The following is a 15,483-nucleotide window of genomic DNA, read 5'->3' on the forward strand; positions in this document are numbered from 1 at the left end:
TTCGCGCTTCCGCCCCAGTCACCTGACGTGGCTAAAGAGTGCTTTGGGGTTTTGGAGAATTCAGTGCAAAAGAAAGAAAACCGCCGTCAGGACTCTCAGTCAATCGCCTAACGGCCGCTGACGGTGGGGGACGCGTCGCCCTGGACCCGGCTGCTGGGCCTGGACGCGGGCGGCTATGGGGGCCGCTGAAGTGACCCCGCGTCCTTGGGTGAAAGCGCCGTCGGGACTGGGAGAAATATGGTCTAAGCGAGAAGGCCTCATAAACTCTTTTTTTCAAAATCGAAGTTAAAGTTATGTTTTAAGTTAGGAAAATGCATACTTTTTCCTTCTGCAACATTGCTGAGCAGCCAGGAGCTTTGTGAACAGATAATTTGATGAACTTGAGGGTGAGGGGCCAGCCGGGTTGGGGGCCGCGGATCGTGCCCGGGTTCTCGCCGTTGCTCCGGAAGCGGCCGCGGTGGGTCCCGAACTCCCTTCCCGTTTTGCAGCGGAGCCCCCCCCCCGCCCCACTGCCCAATTGGCTGCCGTGTTCTGGCTGGATTCGAATCTCGAATGGTGGTGTTGCGCGGCCCAAATAAATCACCCCTGGGGACAGGCCGCGCCCCGGGGCCAGCCCTCTCAGAGGGCGAGGAGGACCGCTCGCTCCAAAGGGGCCGATCTTTGGGTCTAAATAGTCTGGAGAGAAACAGTTTCGTTCAAGATTAGCAAAGGCCGAAAGAGGAGACAGGCGGGGTGCAAAAAAGAAACAAGGAAAGGAAGGAAAACAAGAATTTCTAAGAGCCTGTCTACCTGGGCACCGTGAGGCCCTTCTCTCCAGTTCTGGGATTTCTTCCCAGTTTGGGGTGCGCCGGTTCTCCCCTCGCCCCCTATTCTGCTGGCCTTCCAGACCAGGTGGGGAACGTCCAGGAGGCGAAGCTCGAGGAGCCGGGGCTCATGGAGGTGGCTTTGAAAACGCGCCTCCCTCATGGGGCTGTCCCCAGTACCAAGGCCAACGAATTGGGAAAAAGGCAGATTGGGGGTCCGGCAGCGCGATTTTCTGTCTGAATCAACTCTGTGAGTTACACAGTTTTGCTTTATTTTTTTATTTTTTAATTTTGTAGAGACAGAGTCTCATTTTATGGCCCTCGGTAGAGTGCCATGGCATCACACAACTCACAGCAACCTCCAACTCCTGGGCTTAAGCGATTCTCTTGCCTCAGCCTCCCGAGTAGCTGGGACTACAGGCGCCCGCCAAAACGCCCAGCTATTTTTTGGTTGCAGTTCAGCCGGGGCCGGGTTTGAACCCGCCACCCTCGGTATATGGGACCGGCGCCTTACCAACTGAGCCACAGGCGCCGCCCAGTTTTGCTTTATTTTTAAATTAATTCACTTGGAAAAAAATCTCACCACCCATTTCCTCGTTTGGCTGGGAAACCAGTCTAAGAAAATAAATACAATTTGTGACCCCGAGAAGGAGATATTACCTATTTTCCCCCTTTGTTTTGGGCATTACTAAAAAAAGAGATGGAGAATCCAGAGGGTAAAAATGCCAGGTCCCTTCTCGAGCCCTTAGAGCCCGAACTTGTAAAATCGGTCAATGTCCGTCCCGCGGATCACCTCTGTCGCAGCGGCGCCAAGGCCAGCGCGCCCTCCCAGCCGGGCTGCGGAGCTGTGGGAAAAGCAGGTCCTTGGGGGTCAGCTATTGTCCGAGGAAATTCACACTGACATCCTCCTACTTGCAAATACAAGAAACACACAGGGCAGGAATCAGGCTCGCTCAGGGTTCGACCTACTCGGGGTTCAGGCTTGGAGGCCGTTCACAGCCTAGGCGCAAATTTAACCAGGTGATTTATTATTATTATTTTACCAAATAAGATACGAACTTTGTCTTTTTAAAATTGCTTTTAATAGCAAATCTGAGAAGCATTATTTCAAAGCAGTTGGACTCAAAGGAAATTAAACGTCCACAGCATTTCCGTAACTGCTTACAAATAGACTTCAGCAAAACCGAATCCTACGTTGAAGTTTGATGAGAATATTTCAGATTATATATGAAACCAGCACATTGTACCCCTTGATTGCACTAATGTACACAGCTATGATTTAACAATAAAAAAAAAAACCGAATCCACTTAAAAATCTGTCCGGAACTCACGAAAGAACCAAAAGCGAGGCGTTCGAAGTCCTGGTGGGAGTTGAGTGGCTGGCGGACACCGGAGCTCTTCAGTCGCATTTGATCGAACCTAGGTTAAAATTTAAAGCCCCTGGATCCTGCTCCAGTCGGCCAGTCTCTCCATTCCAGAGTTTTCTACCTTCAGCCTTTTCGAAATTCGGCCACGCTGACGCTGGGAGCCGCCGCAGTGATTGGGGGAGGCAAAGAGGCGATGTAATAAAAGTGACTAAATAGGACGAAAACGGTTTATGGACCTTCTCGGTAGCAATTTAAAATTCAGAAGTGTTTAGCAGCAATTTACAACGAAGAATGAAAAAAGAAGAATTCTTGCCAACTTCCTGGACACCGCGTCCCCTCCCCCGCACAGCCAAGCCCAGTCCCCTCTCCCCTTGGGACCCACAGGGCCACAATTCGCGCTTATGTTAGAAGGAAACGCACGCTTAGCAACGAGGTCTCACAGTCTCTCGAACTGTATTTTACAGTGCACCTTCCCACTCTGGTTCAACACGACTTAAGCTCCTTCTCCCTTCCCTAACTAGAAACACGAATAAACAAAAAACAAAACAAAACAAAAGCCAAATGCTTTCATAGACCCTGACCTTCAGAAAATCATTTACTTCGATTTACCTGGGAAAAAAGTGTAAAAATCCATTCCCATAAGACAACTCCTCTTACCCTAGTTAAATTCTCTGGGCAGCCTTCTGGGGGCCACGTCTGTCGGAAGAAATTCTTTTTGTGAGCGAGAGGGAGCCAGACATATATCACGGCTCCAACCGCGGACCGGCCCGCAGCGGCCGCGAGACTCGCTGCTGACAGATCGGCGCTGATAACCCCGCGATGTTCATTTCCAGTCCCTTTGCCCGCAGAGGACCGTGTCAGTTTGTACACAGTGGTGATAACCGTTTGGAGGGAGAGAAGGGGTGTGTATAGGAGGGTGGGGGTGTAGAAGCGCTGGGTCCAGGGGAGGTGACCCATCCCCCTCTTCGTAGCCACTCGTCTGCGACTTACCTGACTTTCTCCCGGGCAAGCTCAGAGCAAACAACGCTTCAAAACTCTAAGAGCGACCCCAGGCGCGACGGACCTGGAAGCCTTTTCCCATCCAGCGCACCCCATAGACTGACCAACCTTTCTGTATAAGATAACCCGAGCTAAAAGTTCCCAAAGGTTAGCTGGGGAATGCCACCGTGAAGTTCCTTAAACTTCCTAGGAACTTAGTATATTATTTTTAGAGCAGGGGAGACATAGGAACCCGGCACCTGGGTTCCTTGTTTCCCAGATTGGAGGAGCCCCAATCCCTGACAGCCACCATGACCTGAGCCCTAGCATCCGGAGATAGGGTCGGGGAAAGTTTAAGGTCAGTCACACATAACTGCAGAGCAAAAAGCTAATTTAGGGGGCGGCAAAGCACTTTACCCCTCACTCTGGGGGCGCGCTGACCCAAGTTCTGGCGCGCCCCTCCCGCCGCGGCGGCGGCACAGGGCCAGGCACAGACAACTCCTCCTGCTCCAGGGCCCCCTCCTCTTTCTGCGTGTGCAACGAGGGCCGCGGGAGGCTGCTCAGCTGTTGGAAGGGTGTGGGTCGCCAGCCAGGTCAGGAGTTCTCTCGCCTCCGCCCCTCCCCCGGGATCCTTGGGCTCGGCGCCCCCGGGGTGGACTCGCCCCCACTCCGGGGACAGTGGTCTCTGCTCAGCCCACGCCCGCAGGCTGAGCCGCGCGCATTGTCTGCCAGGGCGGCGCGCTCCCCTCCCCCTCGCCATCCCCTCCCCACCCTCTTTTCTCCCCTCCCCTCGGTCCCTCCTCCTACTCTTCACCTCCAGCGCCAAGCTGCTCCCAGAGCTCAGTTCCGACCCACAGCCTGGCACCCTTCGGCGAGCGCTGTTTGTTTAGGGCTGGGTGAGTCCAATCAGGAGCGCAGGCTGCAGTTTTCAGGCAGAGCAGTAAGAGGCGCCTCCTCTCTCCTTTTTATTCACCAGCAGCGCCGCGCAGACCTGGGACTCGAGCTCGTCCGCTGGCGCCCTCGGCCTCTCTCGCGCTGCGGAGCACCCTCCACCGCCGCAGTTCTCCACGCTCAGCGCCCGCTCGAGGTTCGGCTGCTTCCTTCCTTTTTCCCTCTCCGGGTTTTCCTCCCTCCACTTCTACTCGTCGCGGGCCTCTAGGCCTCCAGCTCTCCGGCCCTCTCCCGGCCACGGTGGGCCCCGAAGTATCTGTTTCCACTCCTCCGGGCGGGCTATAGCGGCTCTCAGGTTCCCCGGACACCACGGACCAACTTCTGGTGTCTTTTTCTCTCTCCCGAGCGCTTATCTGCCCGCCGCCTTATCTCCGAGTTATCTCGGCGCAAAGGGGCGGGAGCCCCGGTAGTCAGGCGGGCAGAAGTAACGTCTTTCTTGCTATCTAGCCCGGGTCTGTGTGTGGGCATTAATTTTAGTGTGGTGATCTCCGATCAGCCAGAGTGATTTGGAAAAGCAGCCCAGGGGAGGCCTGCCCCGCTGCATTTCGCCTCCCTCCCCCACTCCCTGCGAGGCTCTGCCATTCTTCCTGCTCTACCCTTTCGGGTGGCTTCGGCTCCCAGGCTTTCTCACCCAGCCCCCCTTCTTGCGTTTCCCCCTCCTTTTCTCTGCGCTCCACTCCACCCTGCTACGTCCAATTCCGGAACGGTCTGGCTTTTCCGAGGCTGAGGATGACCGTGGATTGGGCTAGGGTGGCCAGGCCGGCGTGAGCGCGCGCGCTGGTGACTGCAGGCGCGGGTCGTGTGTAAGGTGTGCCGAGCCGCGGGCTCCTCGCACTGCCTTTGCCCGGAAGGTCCCGGGCTGTGGTCTCCGCCCCGGCGCCCTGCTTTCCCTGGACAGAGTTGAATTTCTTTCTGGGGCTCGCGTTCGATCTGGTCAGCGCAGCCGAAGAAACTCTGGTAGAGCCAGTATGGGAGAACGCGGCGCTTTCGTTTTCGTAGACAGGTTGCCTTCCTTGCGCTAATGATTTTCCCGCGGGGAACCCTTGTCCACAGGGAGGCGGGAGGCTGCAGTACCGACCGACACGCACAGCTGCTTAAATTCTTTTGTGTGTCATCAGCCCGGAGGGAGACACTTCGGGGCGGAAGGAAAACCTCGGGCAGCTTCGCCAGATCACCCCTGGGATCTGGCGCGCGCGGAGGAAGGATGCTGCGGAGGAGGTGGGCGGGGGGACAGGGTATCCCAACGCTGCGGGTGAAGGGCGCGTGGAAGGGGCTGCGCAGGCCCAATTCCCTGCTCCCTCCCCAATCCCCACGCCCTAGGGAGTAACGGGATCTTCCTGGAGTCTTAAAGATCCTGTTTGACCGAGATCCCACGTGAGCTAGGAAAGGGACTGTTGGCTAGGTGGTGTGCCGGGTACACTTTTGGTAACTTCTCTTTATTTCTCCTCTGTCCCTCTCCTTCACCCCGCCTCAGGAGCTAGAAGTCAGATTGGAACGGCGCGGGACAGTGGATGGCCTTGACTGACGGCGGCTGGTGCCTGCCAAAGAGCTTTGGGGCCGCGGCTGCTGACGCCAGCGACTCCGGGGCCTTTCCAGCGCGGGATCCCTCCACGCCACCTTCTCCCATCTCTTCCTCGTCCTCCTCCTGCTGCTCCCGGGGCGGGGAGCGCGGCCCAAGCGGCGCCAGTAACTGCAGGACGCCGCACCTCGACGCCGAGGCGGCGGCTGGACCCCCGGCCCGCTCCCTGCTTCTCAGTCCGTACGCTTCGCATCCCTTCGCGGCTCCCTACGGACCTTCGGCGCCCGGGGTCGCCGGCCCCGGGAGCGCCCTGCCGAGCTGGGAGGACCTGCTGCTTTTCACTGACCTCGACCCGGCGGCGACCGCCAGCAAGCTGCTGTGGTCCAGCCGCGGCGCCAAGCTGAGCCCCTTCGCACCCGAGCAGCCCGAGGAGATGTACCAGACCCTCGCCGCCCTCTCCAGCCAGGGACCGGCCGCTTACGACGGCGCGCCCGGCGGTTTCGTGCATTCTGCGGCCGCGGTGGCAGCGGCAGCGGCCAGCTCCCCAGTCTACGTGCCCACTACCCGCGTGGGTTCCATGCTGCCGGGGCTGCAGTACCTGCAGGGGGCGGGCGGCGGGCCGGCCAACCACGCGGGCAGCGCAGGCGCGCACCCCGGCTGGCCCCAGGCCTCTGCCGACAGCCCCCCATACGGCAGCGGAGGCGGCGCGGCGGGCAGCGGGGCCGCCGGGCCTGGCAGCTCCGGCTCAGCCGCTGCGCACGTCTCGGCTCGCTTCCCTTACTCTCCCAGCCCGCCGATGGCCAACGGCGCGGCGCGGGACCCGGGGGGCTACACGGCCGCGGGCAGCGGGGGCGCAGGCGGCGTGAGTGGAGGCGGCGGCAGCCTGGCTGCCATGGGCGGCAGAGAGCACCAGTACGGCTCGCTGTCGGCGGCCCGGCCGCTGAACGGGACGTACCACCACCACCACCACCACCACCACCCAAGTCCTTACCCTACCTACGTGGGAGCGCCACTCACGCCGGCCTGGCCCGCCGGACCCTTCGAGACCCCGGTGCTGCACAGTCTGCAGAGCCGCGCCGGAGGCCCGCTCCCGGTTCCTCGGGGCCCCAGCGCAGGTAACGGTCGCGCCGCAGTGCGGGGGGTCTGGGGAGGGGTTCAAGCGCAGGGGCACAGGAGGTGTGGAGCAGTACTTGACTTGGGTCTTCTCCTGCACAGAGGTCGGCCTGGCCCCAGAAAGGATACGCAGCCTGGGTTGGGATGACCAGAGTCTGGTACCGCTGAGGGGATGACCGGATTCAGTTCCTTTCCACGGAAGAGACCAAATGCACATCTGTACCTCAGTGCTAGGGAGAAACTGAGGGTGTGTGTGTGTTGATGAATAGCTAATGGGGTCTCAGTTGCTGAGGTTGGGAGGAAATTGACAGGGCCTAAGCCCGGCTGCTGACCCTACTTCGGGTGAGTGGAAAAGTGAGATTCCATGGTGGGGTACGTTTGGGAGTGTTCCACACTTACTTTATCCACCCTCTCCCTAAATACACTCGTGCACTGGGCGTCCCACCCAATGTGACTCTCTGAAGGTGAGGAGTTGAGTGTGTTTTCCTAGAGAAGAGTATTTAAAAGAGCACAACAGAAGGACCTGAGGGCCTAGGAAGCTAGTTAGTATCTGCCTCCCCCGGGTAAGAGAGGGAAAGAAAAGCTGAGAGGGTGCCTGGACTGGTCAGCCTGCACCTTTATCCCGAGGGAAGCTGGTGGACGGCCTTAGGCTTAGCATCAGCTGGGCCTGGCTCTGGGGCTGCTACTCTTGACCACCCTTCCTGTGTCAGGCTGTGACCCATAGATCCTGAAGCTGGGGCACCAATTCTTCATTCAGAATTTTAGCCTACCCATATCCCTGTTTCCAATTCTACACATTCTGATCCCTGTGTCTGGGCACCATTTGGAGGTTAACTGGGAGAATACAATTGTCAAAAATACCTGGAAATCTCTCATTTTGAAAAATGTTTCGTTCTGCTCTCGCAGGGGATGGTGTGAGCCTTATTTGGGGTTCTTCCCTCAGTGGCAGCTTTCTGCATCCTTCTTTGGGCTTTCACTGGTCTCCCTGTATTTCACCTGTTTGATAAGTTTTCCTCAAAGGAGAGAAAACCTTTTAAAATTGTTGTTTATTTGAGGGGGTGCTGTGTGAAGGTCTTGGAGTCACATAGGTGGCAGGGAGGAGGGAGCCAGGTCTGGCTTCTTGTGGGAACCTCAGTGCTACCTTAGAGACAGCAAGTCCTTCGAGGGGCTCTGATTTGTTAAGATAAAGTGGCTCATTTCCAATCTTGTGTTCTAAAAGTGAAGGAACTGATTTGAACAGATCCCCACTAGGAAGACTGGGTGAAGCAGTAGACTTCTTGGTAACAAGCCCTTCTCTTCTTCCAAGACTTTGTTCACAAAATTCCCTCTTCCTTCTCTGGCAAAGCTGACTCCGAAGACTATCTTTACCATATCCATGCGTGGAATGGAGTCGGGGGACCCAGTTAAGATTTGCCCTGTTAGGTTGGGATTTAAGAGCACAGAGGGCCTTCACCCTTCCTGCTATGTAGGGACCTATATTTGGTGCCTAGGAGCAAAGAGAAAGAGAGACAAGCAATCTTCAAAGGATGGGAGGGGTGCTGGGTGGGTGTGATTCTTCTTTTGTCAAGGTGTATGGTAGGGAATCTGAATGGATATGAGAGTTGGGTAGAGGGCAGCTGCAGTTTGAGCAAGACTCTATCTATAGCTCTGTTTCTGGACACACCTTAGCTTGGTCTCTAGATTACTATTCCAGCACTTACTGTGACTGAGAGAGTAAGTCCATAGACATAGTTTTCAGATAGATACGGTAACTAGTTCTACATGAGAAATCCTTCTAGGATCCATATGGCTTGGTCGCAGGCAAATAATACATTTCTTTTTGTCTTAACCCCAGCCTATTTTCTCCCTGATTTTTTTTTTTTTCACCTTCTAGGCCTGATACCACAGTCAGAAAAATCTGTGGCCTCAGTAGGTTTGAAAAAAAAAAAAAATGTGGGAAGGGATTTGGGAACACCCAATTTTGCATGAAGAGTTTGTTAAGAAAGCAGGAAGTGAATGGACTAAGCCAGGATTTGGGTTGGGTGATCCTAATTTTTCTTGTTCTCTCAGGTGTTTTGATGCTAGATTTGCTGTTTCTTCCCTTTGATTAAAAAAAAAAAATCCACTTTTAAAGGGAGACTTTAATTGATTTGAGCAAACACCAGGGCTAAAACCTGAGCTCTAGACATTATCAACTTGTGGTTTGGAGGATTCTGGAAACCCATTCCATATAGTACCACCTGACTTGGATGGGATGCTCTCTTCTTGTGGTGAGCTGAGGGTCCTCACAGCTCTTTATTCTCAGGGACACCCCCAAAGCCCTGTTAGGAGAGGGATGATGGGTTGAATGGGGGGGGAGGGGACTTGGTGAAGAAGGTTTCAGCACAATCAAATTATGTAATTTTTATAAAACTTTTTTCTATTTTAATAAGTTATAGAATTGTAACTGCCTGGTGGGTATAGGAGAGAAGTAGAGAAAGAATGAGAGAAAGTTTCTTTAATTAAAAACAAACTTCCTTGATTTTATTTATCCAGAGTGGACTTTTAGTAAAGTTTTGTCTTTGGGTTTTTGGGTGAATAAAGACTTCTATCTGGGGGCTCACACCATCTTCTGGGATGCTTTATTGTTCCCAGCAGAGAGGAAGGAGGCGAGGCTGAGGGCTGGGTTTTCCAGGGAATGCCTCACTCCTCTACCCAGAGGGGCTCTGATAGGTAACATTTTAACAAAGACGAATACCGTGTTTAACTTCAGCGTCCTTGAAGTCCTGAGCATTTTACTGATTACCATAGTCAATAGTGGCTTTTAGGGTGGAGAAGAATGAATCTTTGTGATGTGTTGTAAGTTACAATATCCCCATGACAACTTTGAACTGGGGTTGTGTTGGATGCCAGTTTCTTTTAAACTTAAGAAATAATTCAAGAAATGAGGAGAAAGGCGATCTGTTTTACAGGGTAAATAGTATTGGTGGCATTAAAGAGTTTTTATGTTAAAGTCATATTTAAATATCTCTGCTCCACTATCAAATTGCAGGGGAGAAGGAACAGAAAGATTTGTTCGCACACATAATCTTTAAGTAAAACTAAAGTGTAATGTTTATTTACTTTAAAAAGTAATTCAGAAATGCTACTTCAAGGAAAACTAGAACATTTACACTCTTTTAAGAACCTTCAACAGTAGGAGGCAGTTTTTTTAAAAGTCTAAATAAATACTCATACCATTTTAGGGAATAGATATTTATTTCATATTTTACTTCTTGAGGGGAAGTAATAAATGTTAGAACCATTTATGCTTAATTAAAATTTGTTTTTATTTGCAGGTTTAGGTTAGTTGTGAATTCTAAAAACTAACCATATAATGAAATGATGGAAAATAGATCCATTTACAATAGATTGCATAAATTGAAATTTTAGCATAGGAAACTAGAAGACCATTTTACTTACCCCTGGGAAGGTCTTTAATTTTCTCCACTAGAAAAATCTTTTGTAAATCCTTTGCCGTTAGAAGGAATGAGACCCACTTTAAAATCAGAATATTTTAGTTTTTGATGCTGTGGCAAGAAAATAAAACTTAAACTCCGTGCTTCATAATCTTAGTGTTTTTCTTTTTTTACTCCTGAGAAGGCCTGAATAATTTTCCCATTTCTGATTCCTAGTGAATGTAAGTGCCCAACTACATTTTAATTTCAGTTCTGTATTTTAAATTGGAGAAAAGGGAGCAAGGAAGGATGGCAGATAAATTTCTTTTTAAAAGTAAATAAAGCAGCCTCACCGTGTCCCGGGATCCTTGCGGGTTGCGGGAGGAGAGTGTCAGTGGACATCTTTAATGCTGTGTGGCTGGGATTTGGCCATTGGCATATTGTAATTATGATGGATTTCAGTGTTAAAAACTCAAGTGTAGCCTTGAGTAGAGGTCAGGGGACCCAAGCCGACCTCTAAGGTCCTCTGCTTACAGCTGGCTCCGACCTTCCCGCGGTCTTTCCTGGGACACTCAGAGGGTGCAGAAGTATTGGACAAATGGTCAGCAGATCGATAGCGACGAAACCAAAACCCCGGCTCCCGGCGTTGTGGCCAGGGGGGAAAAGCGCCGTCGGGAAGGGAGCGCCCCTGTCACCTGGGTCGGTGGGCCTGGGCTGTTGGGGTGCCTTGGGGAGAGACTGGCCCGCGCGGCCTCACCCTGTCCCCCGCTGTCGCCGCAGACCTGCTGGAGGACCTGCCCGAGAGCCGCGAGTGCGTGAACTGCGGCTCCATCCAGACGCCGCTGTGGCGGCGGGACGGCACCGGCCACTACCTGTGCAACGCCTGCGGCCTCTACAGCAAGATGAACGGCCTCAGCCGGCCCCTCATCAAGCAGCAGAAGCGCGTGGTGAGTGCGAGCGCCCTGCCCGCGGTCAGCCCGGGCGCCGGCGGCACAGGTGCGGCCTCCGCGGTGCGGGGGTCACCCCGAGAGCCGGGTCTGGGGGGCCGAGACATCCCTTACCCCAAGCAGTTTGCAGCGTTTACAGAGGGAAGGACGTCCCTAATGACAGAAGGGGAAAGCGCAGCTAGTCACATGTTTAAATGTCCCCAAATCCATATTTATATATCTCTAGATGTATTTGCCAGTTCACTGAAATAATTCTCAAGCGCCCACCAGACATTGGTAATGGCGGTGACCTTTGGGGGGAAAAGCTGAGCAGACCGACCAGAGGCCAGGTGAAGGAAGGTTTTTTTTTTACTGTGTACTCTTTGGTCTGATTTGGATTTTATTGTTGAAAAACCACGCTCACTGGTAACATTGCCCTCAAATAGAACATGACGGAAATGCACCCACCCGCCTTCTCACCGGCTCCTTCCGGCCCCTTTCATCGTCCTAATTGTCCGCCTCTCCTACCTGGTACCTGGGAGAGGGACAAGTTTAGCCCCAAATTGCATGTATCTTTCTGATTGCCCTTGAATCTGGTGAAAATTTATTCTAACCATTGTTTGAAATCTGGCTGTTCAGAAAACTATAGAACTTCAGAAATGGGGTCATCTTTATGCCCTCAACTTGAGAATGAATTTTCACCAATTTAGACACTTTTTACCAAGTTTGAGAGTGGGAATTCTGATTTTCTTCTGGAATAACCTCCTATTGTCACTGTTAGGCGTGGTTATTAGCAAGAGAGGGCATTTACCACTGTAGTGATTAGAGAAAATAAAGTTTTTGCAAACCCCATTGTAAGGCTAACATTTGTTTAGCCAAGTACTCATAATCTAATAACCTTTTAAAGCTGAATATTTTACAGTTAGATGCCAGACGTCTTAAGTATCTAAGTAATTTATTTAATTGTTATACTCTAATTAGCAGGAAGAAATGCTACACAGGTTGTTTGTGTTAAACAGATTAGAGTGAAATTGCATCACAATGTAAGTCTGACACCTTAAAGAGAAGCAATTAGTTTTATGGTTGTTTTGTTTTTAATGCATTTAAAATAAAGTGGTGCAGGTTAATTTAATGAGTGTATGCGTTGTAAGCTGGTTACAGCCTCCCACAGCTTTAAATTTCCTTTAAAGGACACCCTTGACTTCAGTGTCTGACTCTCTTATGGTTTTCATTTTTCTTAAATGCATCACATTAAAAAATAAAAAGTAGTCGCTGGAAATTGTCCACAGAAGTTACTTGTTTTCTTGTATTAGGGAATGCGTGAACAATGAAACTGTTTATTATTTTTTTGGAAAGGCACATTGAGCTGGGTACTAGCTGAACTCTAAAAAGTAACATTTTTTCTTGCAACTGAACAGAATCTGGTATTGGAATCATAGCCATTTAGGTTCTAGTTGCATTATAAAATTGATCTAATAACATCCGTATTTAGATTGTGCTATTTGTTTTGTATACGTACTCATAAATATCACTTCCCAGAAAGAAAACTGTTTTTAACATTTCTGAATCCATTAGTTTTCTCTCTGTGGGACAGGTGTCTTGGCAGTCACCAAGGTTAGCCAATATGCTTTGTAAATGGCTTATAAATGATGCCGATTGAAGGGTGTGTCACTATCAATTAGTTCTCCTTGTGGGCTTATTTATGGTTTTGATGGATCTAGCTTAGTTCTCAGAAACAGAATGTTGAACCCAAGTTTGTTTAGCCAGCAGTACAGAACTAATCACTGTGAATTTGAACTTGCAATACCTTGCAAAATAAGAGATTTATGGTATATCTTGAATTCCTAGTCAGTGAGGAATATAACTGAAATTGCTTGTTACAAGGAACTTTTATAACCCATTCACCTGCATTTCACATGTTTATGAGGACTGGCTTCACTTCAATCTGCAGTTGACCGTCATAAAGTTCTTTGTTATAATGGCAAATTCTGATAACAAGTTTGCCTCACACTGGCTCTAAATTCCACTGGAAACTGTCATAAATGGCTGGTTTGTGAAATGAACTTTCCTGTCCAGCACCTAGAAAATTTTCTTTTAACCACAAAGAGAAAAAAGAAAAGCCTTGATGTGTAGTAATATGTTTTCATCATTTAGCAAAGCAATTTTCCAAATAGTTCTTATGTCAGCCAAGCATATTCATTTTAACCAAAAGTCAAATCAACTCTTAGTGCTGACTTCTTAGAAATGTTGAAGTGCTAAAAGGTTTACCAGTGCCTCTTTGTTTTTTAATGTGTCTGTAAAGAGTGATGCTAAAGTAATGCAAGAGGATGAATTATAAACGCAAAATTCAATTTCATCCTTTAAATTTGCTTAGCAAGGGTTTTGGATATCTCTGTCCTATAACCTGAATATTCAAGACTTGCTCAGTTTACATTTTTGTTTTCCATTCTTTATAATTTCTTAACTTCCCAAGTTTTCTTTTTTTTTTTTCAGGTTCAAACCCTGTGTTTTATAAAATGGATGTTTAGTAAAGGAACTGGTGTCTTCCCAAGTTTTGCAATTTTCAACTTTGTTCCCTGAATTTTCACCATCACCTTTTTTATACTAAAATTGCAGCACAATTTTTTATAGTAATTTGAAACATTTTAAAAGAAGTTTAGATTTGATATGGGCATGGTGGCTCAAGCCTGTAATCCTAGTGCTCTGGGAGGCAGAGGTGGGAAGGATGCTGAGCTCGAGTTCAAGACCACCCTAAGGAAACTGAAAATCTGTTTCTACTAAAAAAAATTAGGAAAATTAGCTGAGTGAGCACTTGTGGTCCCAGCTACTCAGGTGACTGAGGCAGGGACAGGAGGATCGCTTGAGCCCAGCAACTTCAAGGAGTTTGAAGTTGCTCTGAGGTAGGCTGATGAGGCTGTCTCAAAAAAAAAAAAAATAATAATAAAAGAAAGAAAGAAATTTATATTTGGTGATTTTAAAACAAATTTTGTGTTTGGGGAAGAAATCATACCAGCCTAATTTCTCTTTATAATTCATGTGCAGTAATTTAGAAGAAAGAAATTCCTTTTAAGGATGTTATGGGCATAAAGAAAACATGGAAATGGGAGTCAGTGCCAGGCAGGTGGCCTTTCCTGATAATAACAATTTACCCTCAGTATGAACAAAAGTTGAGTATAACTGACAGAGCAAATAAAATACATTAGTTTCACTGTATATAAGACAATGCCGACATTAAAACAATGCTGTAAACTTGGTCTGTAACCTTTGTAAAATGTACAAAACAAAAATTCAGGAAGCAGGCAATCATGATCATAATTATGAAATATATTTAAAGTACACTTCTTTCTTTACAAAAATTGTACACCTTTTCTTAGGTCCATTTCCATTAATGTATATTGACCTTTGTAATGCTTCTGGTTTATTCCTCTACACATATCTGAGAAATATATCGGATTATCTCCAGTTGTCAGGGGAATTGGAGACTGCCCAGAGCCAGTGAGCACATTGGCAGGTGGTTTGTGATTGCATGGCAGGACTTAGGTCTAGGACCTATGGGAACAGCACAGCCAAGTGCTGTTTGTGGATGGGTGGCGGGCACTCTAATATGAGAGTCTAGTTGTATTGTTACTGCTGATGTGTTCCGGAAAGTAAGTCTGGGCAACTTTTAGAAGGTATTTTAATTCTCCTTAAAAAGCAGGGAAACTAAATTCTTAGAGAAGAAACTACGGGTCAGATTTTCCAAGTTACAGTGCTGGTAGAAGGTTTTCACAGCGTTATGGGCCAACTGCGTGACTGCTTTTCACTTATTCTGTAACCCGTGGCAGTGCTCTCAAGTTGCAAATCAAGTATATGGGGGAATCAAGCACAGTTTGCAAACCTCAAGCTTCTTGGTCCAGGAAGGTCAACCTAATTATACTTGAAATTTTTCTCTCAAGGGACATTTTGTTTGTAATAAACCAGGTACATGTTTGTTGATGACAGGGACATGATACATTGAGATCATTTATATTTTTCTACTTACCTTCTTGTGCCCTTTCTAGCCTTCATCACGGCGACTTGGATTGTCCTGTGCCAACTGTCACACTACAACCACCACCTTATGGCGCAGAAATGCTGAGGGTGAACCCGTGTGCAATGCTTGTGGACTCTACATGAAACTCCACGGGGTGAGCCAAGTATTTTGCTCACTCATAGATACATTTAGTGTCTGGTTTGTACCTAGTTTTAGTTAAAAAAAAAACCCAAAACTCAACAAATGAAAGTGAAAAATTAATGCATATATTTTATTGAGCATATTGAATATATTTAATTTATATATGGAATGTGTCTATTTTATTAAATCCAGGATGCCATTAATTATAATATAAACTCTTATGCACCAGTAAGAAACAAAATTGCTGCCAGTTAAACTAGCAGAAACAGCCATCGTTA

At 49.1% G+C, this 15,483-nt stretch overlaps 1 protein-coding gene across 3 annotated transcripts in view; it reads left to right on the plus strand.

The window, feature by feature from the left end:
* Positions 1-4,097: 4,097 nt before the first annotated feature.
* GATA6 (GATA binding protein 6) overlaps positions 4,098-15,483 on the plus strand; it is a 33,000-nt gene continuing 21,614 nt past the window's right edge. Inside the window, exons 1-5 of one of the 3 annotated variants that reach the window (XM_053571691.1) lie at positions 4,100-4,235; positions 5,218-5,317; positions 5,574-6,733; positions 10,907-11,073; positions 15,093-15,218. In XM_053571691.1, coding sequence (XP_053427666.1) covers positions 5,611-6,733; positions 10,907-11,073; positions 15,093-15,218 — 1,416 coding nt within the window. In that variant the 5' untranslated portion in view covers positions 4,100-4,235; positions 5,218-5,317; positions 5,574-5,610. Of the gene's footprint in view, positions 4,236-4,997; positions 5,103-5,217; positions 5,318-5,573; positions 6,734-10,906; positions 11,074-15,092; positions 15,219-15,483 lie in introns of those variants that run through there. The other 2 variants (XM_053571690.1, XM_053571692.1) reach the window with 2 other exon arrangements.

The sequence above is a fragment of the Nycticebus coucang genome, chromosome 19 (genome assembly GCF_027406575.1).
Source record: "Nycticebus coucang isolate mNycCou1 chromosome 19, mNycCou1.pri, whole genome shotgun sequence".
NCBI lineage: Eukaryota > Metazoa > Chordata > Mammalia > Primates > Lorisidae > Nycticebus > Nycticebus coucang.